The sequence below is a fragment of the Podarcis bocagei genome, assembly GCF_964188305.1.
Source record: "Podarcis bocagei genome assembly, chromosome: 4".
NCBI lineage: Eukaryota > Metazoa > Chordata > Lepidosauria > Squamata > Lacertidae > Podarcis > Podarcis bocagei.
The window spans coordinates 43,768,353-43,778,445 of NC_138128.1; the positions used below are offsets into that span (position 1 = coordinate 43,768,353).

Here is a 10,093-nt window from a genome sequence, read left to right on the forward strand (position 1 = left end):
CAGCATTACGCAAACTACTGGTACAGTATCCGGGAGGTCTATTTGGGTGCGCCCCCTGGTGGTTTCTTCCTTGTTCACCAAACTTACTGCACATTTTTTCATTCTGTTTTCCTGGCCAACTAATTCAGTGGCGGGCGGCTGGTGGTGCCCATCTGCAACAGGCAGGGAAGAAAGCAGGAAGCCCAGACAGTAGACTGAACCGAAGCAAAAACAAAACAAAACCTGTAGTTTTGTTCTCATCAGGCAGTGATACGCTCTGGATCGGTTGCAAGTGTGGAGGCAGCGCCCCATTGACCCTTAATAGAGCCGCCTCCTCTGGCTAACCTGACACCTTCGGCGCTAGGCTCTTGTTCCAGACCATTTTAACCGCCAAGGGCTCACCTCCGGCGGCTGCCGTTCGCTCGCGGACGGGGCTCCTCTCACAGTCCCCGCCGGGGCTACAATCTGCAGGGTCTCTTGCGGGGCAAGGCGGCCTAGCTCGCGCAGGCTCGAAGCAGCTCCCCTTTGCGCAGCAGCCAGCAGTTGCGTCCGGCTATTCTAAGCAGTAAGAAATCTCTTCGCGGCCATTCATGTGCATAGGAGCCAACTCCTAGGGGCCGAGGGGGTCTTGGCCCACCCCCAATAAAATATTTGAGGAGGCTCCCTCCCCCAATGGATGGGCATTGCCATTCAAATGTGTGCGTGCACCACATCATGTGATCGGTTATGCGGGGCGGGGCTTACTCCCCCCAATACTTTATTCAATGTGGCACCCCTGTTCACGTGGGAAAAGACAACCCTGCTTTGAAGCAAGGAATGGGCGGACACACACTCCCCACGTGCCTTGCCCGTCCCAGTGAGCAGGGTCTCCAGCACAGGCAGATCCAGAGGGGAGGTCCTCGGCGATGCCTTTGGCGAAGGCTACCCCATCTATCTCGAGGGCATCCCGGAGGGGCGGGGCCGAAGCGCAAGTGACGGCGAGGCGTCTTTCAAGCATGTGCAGAGTACCTTTTCCCAACCACTAAGTAACCCAGGCACATTTCTTCGCGTCAGGCCTGAGTCACACAGCAGCGCTTTTCCTTTCCTGGGCACGGGGGGATATGCACTCTCTGTCTGCTTCTGCCCCGCTTCCCCACCTTCCTCCATCCTACTCAGGGCGGGGGCGGATCCGACATTGAACTGCGCCTCCTAATCCCCCGCTCGCCCCCCGGGATAAAAAAGGGGAACAAAACCGCAGCTCCCCCGCCCTCCCGGGCGCCGCGGGGGAGGCAGCGCGGGCCGTCAATCTCGCCCTTTGTCCGGGGCCCCCCTCGGCCCGCCTTTTGTCCCCCAATCCAATAAGCGCCGCTTCTCGGCCCCTTCCAGGCGCTTCCTTTCAGAGCCGGCCCGGCCGCCACAATGGGCCTCTCCGCGCCGCGCGCTGCCCCATTCAGCCCCTTGGCACCCTCTCCTCGCCCGGGACAAGGGGATTACAGCGGCCGGCTGGCCACCTATTAAAGGCCCGAGGGAAGGAGGCACCTCCGGCCGCGGACAGGTACCCGTCTCGCGGCGCCTCCACAGCGGCATCCAAATGACAGGAGAGCCGAGGCCACAGGGAGGCGGAGGGGGGACTTTGGGCGGCCCTTCCAACGCCCGTCGACGGGCGTACGGGCCTACCTTCTCCCTTCAGGAACCGGGAGCCTGCGGGCCACTGAGGTTGCAGGACTCCAACTCCCATCGTGCTCGGAGTTGTAGTCTGGAGAGCCGCACGCTCCGCAGCCCTCGCGGCCTTCGAGCTACTGGAAGCAGCTCCGGGTCCTGACAGGGCGAGTTTCCTTTGGGCTTGCCTGCCCTCCGAAGGAACTGACTCCGGATTAAGTTACTCCGGATTACACCCCCCACTTTTCGTGCCTCCAGATTGCTGGAGGCGGCATGAATCTACCTCGGCTGATGGGTTAGAATAACTGTCCCACAGCTAGAAGATGCATGGATCTAAGGTGGACTCTAAGCAGGGGGAAACGGGTGCCGTCGCAGGAAGAGAGGAGGAAGGAGGGAGAAGCTTTAGAGACAGCCGTCTATGATGGCAAAGCGGCTCTGTGGCTTCGACTTTTCCTGCAACACTTGCGCATTTTAGGTGTGCAGCGTGGTTTGTTTAGAACCTGCGCAACAGGAGAGGAGCTCTACCTGGAAGGGACGCTTTTGCCAGAGGAGGAACCCAGAAGTCGCACACGCGCTCGCTCGTTCGCCTGCCTTTCCCGCCCCGCCAGCGCGAAGCCTGCGATGGATATTGCACCTGGTTTATTGGATCCTTTAACTTCCTCGCAGCGGTGGCTACATCGATACACTTTTAAGATACAACAACAACAACAAAAACGGGTGGCTCGCGGCGGCCTCCACCCCGGCTTTGGCTTTGTACAAGCGAAGCTGCTTTCTGGCAGAGCCAGGCCTCCCCCCGTTCCCGTCCCTGCTCGGCCTTGGCGCGGAGTCTCCCGCCGCGCCCCTTTCCCCAGGAGAGCTTTGGCCGCGGGCAGCTCCGCCGGGAGTGAGGGAAGAGAGTCTAAATGGGTAGAGTGTCCAGCAGAGCCAGTGCCGCCGCGTAGCGATCGAGGCCGTTTAGCTTAGCACCGTGGACTGCACCACGGCTGGCTGTCGGCTGGCAAGGTGCTGAGGGTGGAGGATGGAGTCGCGCCCTGTGCTAGCGCGGCGCACCTTCTTGCGTGGTCGGGTCTCCCCGTCGGGAGGAAGCGCCGCTTCTCCGGCTGCCCGCCTGCCTCGCCGGGCCCCAGCCAGCGACCGGGGACTGGGCTCGTGGCTCTGAACCGCGCTCGCTGCTCGATCTCTCCGTCGGCCGGGGCTACCAAGCTCGGATGCCCTGACTACAGGAAGGCCCCGCGGGACCCTGGTGCAGGGGCTGCGCGCCGCCCGCGAAGCCGCCCATGTTCATGTAGGGCCCCGCAGGCGGCGGCACCGACGGGCCCCCGCTGTTGGCCGCCGGGTAGCTGCAGCCGTAGCCGGCCCCGTAAGCAGCCGCGGGGGAACCGCCGTAGGCGTAGTTGGGGAAGCCATTATAAGGATAGGCGGCGGCGGCGTTGTAGGGCGCGCTGTAGGCCTGCGAGCCGCCCAGGCAGGGCTTGCCGTCCCTCACCAGCACGGGCACGGCCACCCTGCGCGGCGGAGGCGGAGGCTGCTGCGACGGCGGAGGCATCCCCGCCGTCGGGCCGCCCAGGTCCAGGGCCTTGTCCTGCCGCTGCCGCTTGCACTTGTAGCGTCGGTTCTGGAACCAGATCTTCACCTGCGTGGACGTGAGCTTGAGGCTGCTGGCCAGCAACTCGCGCTCGGGGGCCGACAGGTAGCGCTGCTGCTGGAATCGCCGCTCCAGCTCGAAGACCTGCGCTTGCGAGAAGAGCACCCGAGGCTTCCTCCGGCCGCGCGCCTTGGGCCGCTCCGACGACTCCTCCGTGGGCTCCTTCCCTGCAGAAGACGGGGAACAACAGAGAGAGATGCTCCAGTCAAGAACCGGGGAGCTGCGGGCTGCGCTCGCTCGCGATACAAGGGACCGGTGCAACACATTGACTCCCACACCCCCCCCTTATCACCTTGCAGCAACCTCTCATTTACGCATTTCTCAAGACAGATTAATACATTATTTAAAGGGAGAGGAGAGAACACGCTGCGCGGGCACCTGGAAGGGCCGACATCTGTTTTCGTTTTCTTTTTTAATGCACCGAATTCCAGGTCACAACATAATTCCGTCGGTGTCTTACAGGCCACTCCTAGGCAGGTTAACCCAGAAGTAAGTCAATGGGGCTTGCGCCCAGCCTTAAAGGGCATAAAGACACAGCTGCTGCAACAACAACCCCAAAACTATTCTTTCGCAAAATAAGCTTGCAGCAGAAAAGCGCGCCTGTAATTCTATAGGCGGAGCAAATTAGAAACACGGTTTGCAAAGTATTATTAATAGTAATAGTATTAATATTATTATATAGAAAGTTGAGTCTTCCGCAACGGAATATGGCCGCTGCTTCCCGGCCTTGCAAACGAAGGAGCCAGCGCCGCCTGGCATTCTGCAGGAGCTCAGCCAACTCGGGAAAAACTTGAGGGAGCGAAGTGTGTGTGTTTTCCCCCTGTGCCACCAGGACTGCTTACGGCAGCCGGAAGGAAGCAAGGACTTGGGAAATGGATTTATGCCCATTTAGGAAGCAGACGGCAGTCTTTATGCCCCCCAAGATCCCGCAGTGCGAACACGATCTCCTTCCTTGCTGGGAGGGAGGGAGGCCAGGCCAGGCCAGGCCCGTTACTGACTTTGCTTGCCGCGCCTCGGACAAAACCTTGGCGCGAAGGACCCTCAACTAGATCCCCTCGCGCTTTGACCGCCCCTCGACCCACTCCGCTCCACCTCACCCCGGCTGCTTTCCTAGAGGGGGCTTGGAGCCAGCGGCACCATCATTCCACCAAGGCGGCTCTCCTTGCCGCCAGACCACCAAGGCTGCGAGGCTGGGCCTCAGAGCGGTTCCTTGCCTCTGTTTTAGGAGATGGATGGCTCGGCGTGGCCAAACGCGTCGTCCCCTTTCTGCCTAAGTCTCCAGCTGAACCGAGCACGCTTACTCTCAAGTAAGGGGCACTGGGATGCACTCCGAGGCAAACTTCCATTGGGGAAGCGGGACTAACTGAGCTCTTACATCCGAGTCGAACAGGGCTGCAGTGTGACCACCCAATCCGGTGCATTCTACCCAACGGCAAGTCCCGTTGTGTTCAGGGAGGCTTAGGCTCAGAGACGTGTAGAGCGGACAGCAGCCTAAGCACGGAAGTAAGTCCTTCAAAGTTCCAAGGGACTTAGCCTCTTATTCTCTGTGAGTTGGAGCCACAGATATTTTGCAGCGGAGGGAAGAGGCGTCCGCCTAAACGACTTGGGTTTGGAGGTGCCCAAGCAGTTCTGAGCAGCGCTGAACCGTTGCCGACGTGCTCCTAGAGACGCGGATGTCGCGTGTCCCACTTTCAGCATCTCATCTGGCTGGAGAAACGGTGGTTCCAAGCCACGCACGCGGAACCACGCTGCGATCCAGAAAGGGAAACTTTCGGAATTAGTTATCCTGGCAATGTGAAAGGTTGGGAATCGCTCCGCGTTCCGAGAGGGACTTGGGCGCCCGCCTGGCCCTACGATTCCCCAATAAAGCCTCCCTCTTGAGGTCCCGGTCCCGCTCTCGCTGGTACTCACCGGCTCCGGAATCCAGCGCCGGTTCTCCCTCTCCCGCCAGCGCCTTGGGCTCGCAGGTGCCCCGCAGCACCGCCTGCACGTAGCTCCCTGGAGAAAGCCCCCCATCCGCGGCGCTCTTCCCCGTCGCCGCCATGGAGCTGAGGAAGGGCAGCTTCTCGTCGTCTTCGTCGTCGTCCTCCCCGTCGGAGAAGCTGCGGCACCCCAGCAGGCAGGAGGCGGCGGCGACCGGGAAGGGCGACTCGAGGGAGCCCCCGAGACTCTGCTGCTCCAGTTTCAGAATATCCTTGACCGAGAAGGGGGTGGAGGTGGCGGGGCTGGGAAGCATCATTGGGAGGGGGGACGGGTGCGTGGGAAAGAGGGGAGCGAGCCGGCTTGGGTGCAGGAGCGCCGCGCCCTGCCAGCCAAGCCCGGCTAAGGGGCGTCCATGCGAAGGGAAGGCTGCCGCTCCGCCTTTGCAGTCGCAGCCTCTGCGCCGACCAGCTGCAGCCTCTGGACTCGGAGCCGCCTCTGCGGCCAGGGCGGGCGCGTCACGGCGAGGAGGGGCCGGGCTGGGGCGCGGGCTGCGCCCCCATTGGAAGGCGGGGGAGCCTTGAGCCGGCCCCCTAAGTGACACACAGAGAGACCCTGCCGGAAAGAGAAATCTGCAGGCTGGGCTGCACCGGGAGGCTACGCGGGGCGCCCACGCCGTCGGGTCACACAGGTTGGCGCACAGCCGTCGGGGCGAGAGGAGGCGGAGAAAAATCCGCGCTACGGGGGAGTCCGAACCGAGGTAGCCCACAACCCCTCCCCATGGCTAGACAACCCCCCCTCCGCCTTTCCCTGGACAACAGCGCTGCCGCTGCTTTCCCTTCCTGTGGTTCCGGATCTACCTCCATCTCGTCCCTTGGGGACTTACCACTCGCGGTTTTTCTTTTTTTAAACTTCGGAGGAACTGGGGAAAAAAGGAACACCCTGGGGAAAGGGCCCAAGAGGAAACTCGCCTTTCTTGGGGCAAATGGGACCAAGGAAATGCGGGAAGGTATGTGGGTGGGTGGGTGGGTGGGTGGGGTGAGCTGTCCTGTCGCGGGGCGCAGTAAATATAGGGACAGGGCTCTATCTTGGACAGGGTAATCTGTCCAATTTAACATTCAACATCCGCTTGGCAACTGGCCTGTGGAGGGAGCACCAAGTCTCTTCCGGCGGTCACCTGCCCGCGAGGAGACGCAGGTCTTTCTCATACCTTTGGCAAGACAAACCCTAGGACGCAGCTGCTTGCCAGTACCAATGTGGGCGTAGGACGAGATATGCATGAGTTTAGTAGTAGTAGAAGTAGTAGTAGTAATAATAGGTAGCAATAATAGTAGTAATAGGTAGCAGTAATATCCAGAGGCGAGTATTATTGCAATGTGTGGTTATGGCCACCACCTTAGATGGCTTGTATAACATGGATATAAAACAGTCTGCCAGAGCGGCATCTCGAAGCTAAGCTCGTGATCTTACGTACTGGGATATTATTATTATTATTATTATTATTATTATTATTATTATTATTATTATTATTATATTTCTTGCTCCTATTATGTGTCTGTGGTTAGTTAAAAGGGCTCTTGAGTTTCGTTTTTCCCTCCTGCATCTTAATTTTCTTTATTTCTTCTTCTTATAGTGACTCCCCGGGGACACTCGCGAGGAAAAGGTGTGCGTTTTTGTTGGGCTCCGGCGAGCGCTTCGGTCTGTCTTTCAGGGAACCCAAAAGAAGGTAGACCACTCTGGCTCTTCCGGGCAGCTCTCTTAAAATAAAAGCGATCGAAAGGGTTTCGTGATTAGTGTCAATGACCGTTTCTGAAATTCGTGCGAAGCTCCTTCACTGTCCTTAAGCGCCGGTCCCTCCGTCCTCTCTGGGGAATAGTAACAGGGGTGGCAAAGGGCAGCTTAGGGAGGCTCTGCCGGAGAGCCCGGTAAGGGGGGGGGATGGTTCCCAGGCTCTGTTCTCCCCCCACAAACAAACATAAGAAGCCAGCAAGTCCCTGCTCCTGATTTCTTGGGTGGGGGGGGGGACGGGGACTGCAGAGCACTGTACATAGTGCGGTAACCCAGTGGAAGTTCCCTTTCCACTCAAGAACAGATTAAAGAAGGCTTTTATCTTTTATTAGGGGGCTCTTGGGCAAGGGGTTTCCCCTCGAGGGTGGCCTCGGCTCGGATAAGCTACGAGGTTTCAATCCGAGAGAGTTAATGTTCCCATTGAAACCAACGGATTTTTATGTGCCCTCTTGTTATCAGGCGGTGGTCGCTTAGTCAATGCAACCATCGGTGTAAGCATTTATATTCGGTGTCTGTGCAATATAAACGGAAGACACTCTTTCTATTGTACGAGGTTTGCGACTGCCTCGGTTTTTGCCAGCCTGTCAAGAAATTTTGTTATGAGGCAAGGAGCCTTCACAGCCCCTCCATTTGTGTGTTTTGGATGGAGCCCAAGAAACGCCGAAGATTCTCCTTCGTTTAAGGACTGAAAGAATTAGAGATGAAGGTGTGGAACAGATTTTTCAAAAAATGGAACGTTGACTAAACAATTCCTCTAAATAGATTTGATGCAAATAAATAACGATAAGCTTGCAGTGCGATTAGTTTACTGTGAAATTAATTTACTGCAAGCTTGCATGATATTCTATTATTTTTCATTATAAACGTTTATTGCAAAACTTGTAGATATTACCATCGGAAAAGGAAAAACTTTAGCATTTATGTGTCCTCGGACTGCAATTCTCCACACACTCGACGGGAAATGTCTCCTAACTGAACTCAATGGCGTTTACTTCTGAGTAGACGAATTAACCAGGAGACACCGGCACAGCAATCTGCACCTACCTTTTATCCGCAGGGCATGATTGTGGAAGCCAACGCGATCAACTCTCGAGCCAGATATTTCCTGACAATTTAGATTCGCTGCTTGGGCGGCAGCCCGAAGAAAAAGTTCAGCTGGACAACAGCGCTATTTCCTTTTCAGTAAACAGGCCTAGGATCGGCTGAAAATCTACAGCAGCAGATTGAGTGAGAAAACAGCCTAGTTTCCGTGACAAGTTATAAAGCCCCTTTAACTGGTTGCAACAAAAGCAAAAGTACCCCGTGGACCTTAAATACGAGAATACTTTCATTGTGACCAAAAACTTTTTGGGACTTGGGTCTTCACCACAGAGACGCTGAGACGCCCAAGAAGCGGGTCACCTAAGCCGATAGCGGTGCGTGTGTGTGTATACAAAAATAAATAAATGCTGTGGGGGGGGGGTTTATTAACCTACAGGCACACAACAAAAGACTTGACAATGCAAAACAGCAGATATGTCAAAACAAGCACAGCGAATACCGTACATCGTTGGCATGTAGCCTTCGGAGGGAGGCCTGGTCGTCAAGGCGGCCCGCGGGCCGGAGAAGGTTAGCCGTCTCTGGGCATCAGGACTTGGTCAAATGAATACACTATCCAGCCAGCTTGACTGTGCCTGGTGATGAATAGTCATTTGGAGATCTATGGTGTAAAATGATTTTACGCTATCAATTGACACCTCATTCAGAGCATCCAATTAACTTCTGAAGCCAACTGACCACTTCCGAGATGGTCCACAGCGTCAAATTAGCTAATTAATTTCGATTATTGCAGCTTTATGCCGGGATCAACATTTGAAGCGTCGTCGTCAGTATGTGGAGATCCTTGAGGTTTTCCGCAGCATTTTCGTGGGGATTTAAACGCTCCCCCTGCTTTGAGGATGTTCCTCTTTTTTACTATCTGGATTGGGTTCGTTTGTTCTCTTGAGCGGAGACTGACCCGTTTGGCTCAAGCCAATAGCAGCGGGGCATTGTTGGCAGACGACAGAAGGCATCACGTTAGAAGGCGGCGCAGAGCAAGGATCCACAGCGGGCACGGCTAATGTTTGGCCCCGGAAGAGCGTTGTCCGAGTTAATACGGGCTGGCACGCGGCAGTCATCTGTATTCTGGATAGGACCGTGACCCACTTACCAATGCTTCTTGCTTGATCTTCTGGTCTCCCTTTCCAAAAAATCTAAGCTCAACTCCCCGCGACAATCTCTCCCCGCCCCCGCGCCTTTCTCTGCGTTCAGCCTATATATACTTATCCACTTAGGAAACCACTTTGTGCATCTAAGGAAGTGGGTTCTGGCCCAAGGAGATTTAGACTTCAATAAATGTGTTAGCCTTTAATCCGGTGCCGCGAGTTTCTTTGTTGTTTCTCTTTCACTGGAGTATATCCATCCAGATAGCATCTCCTGGGGAGACCTAAAATGTGCACTTTATCCTCGCGGTTTGGCCTCTCCTGGTTCCGTCCTCGGCCAAGACTAACCTACTCCAGCCCAGATCCCGCTCGTTTTACTCCCGGCAGCCTTCCTCCTGCTTGCTGAGGGAGGCCGTCTTGCTCAGGGCTGCCTGGTCCTCATTTGCCGGGGCCTGGGGACAGGGTGGAGGAAGGCGTCCAAGCCAAGCAGCCCGCCATGGGATGGGGAAACAAGGTCTGGCCAGTGGGTCTTTCCCAACCGAACCCAGGACCCCGTTATGGTGGGCTTGTTGTCTCTGACTGCCCCCACACACACAGTTGGGGGAAAGGTTTCTTGAGCTGTTGCTGGAACAGCTGGATTGTCCAGCTCCGCCGGGCCAGGCCAGCATAACGCAGTGGGAAAGGTCGGCATCTGGGCAGGAGGATTTGCGCGCTCCAAGGCAGAGACTCGCGCGGGGCAGGCCGCGTTCTCCCGCCGGGCCCCTTGGGGCTTGCCTACGGGCAGCCTGAAGCAGAAATCCTGCATTGCCTTTGGAGAGCAACGACGGCAACAACAAAACAACCGCCCTGGCCCGGCAAACGTCCTTTGTAACCGCGCCGTCGACCGCAGCGAGGAGACGTGCAGAGGAGATATTTTGAAAGTACTCGTAAAATTAATAACGCG

The 10,093-nt window shown here is 56.8% G+C and overlaps 1 protein-coding gene and 1 long non-coding RNA gene across 2 annotated transcripts; one reads left to right on the top strand and one right to left on the bottom strand.

Annotated features, from left to right (window-relative positions):
- Positions 1 to 2,252: 2,252 nt before the first annotated feature.
- NKX2-3 (NK2 homeobox 3) lies at positions 2,253 to 5,654 on the bottom strand. The gene is made up of 2 exons (XM_081192215.1): positions 5,174 to 5,654; positions 2,253 to 3,429 (listed from the first exon to the last, which is right to left on the bottom strand). The coding sequence occupies exons 1-2, from the start codon at positions 5,499 to 5,501 to the stop codon at positions 2,813 to 2,815; spliced, it is 945 nt and encodes a 314-aa protein (XP_081048341.1). The 5' UTR covers positions 5,502 to 5,654; the 3' UTR covers positions 2,253 to 2,812.
- A 144-nt stretch (positions 5,655 to 5,798) lies between these two features.
- Positions 5,799 to 6,972, top strand: LOC308586014. Its single transcript, XR_014007717.1, has 2 exons — positions 5,799 to 5,942; positions 6,816 to 6,972. It is a non-coding gene; the product is annotated as an uncharacterized lncRNA (long non-coding RNA).
- The last annotated feature ends 3,121 nt before the right edge of the window (positions 6,973 to 10,093 follow it).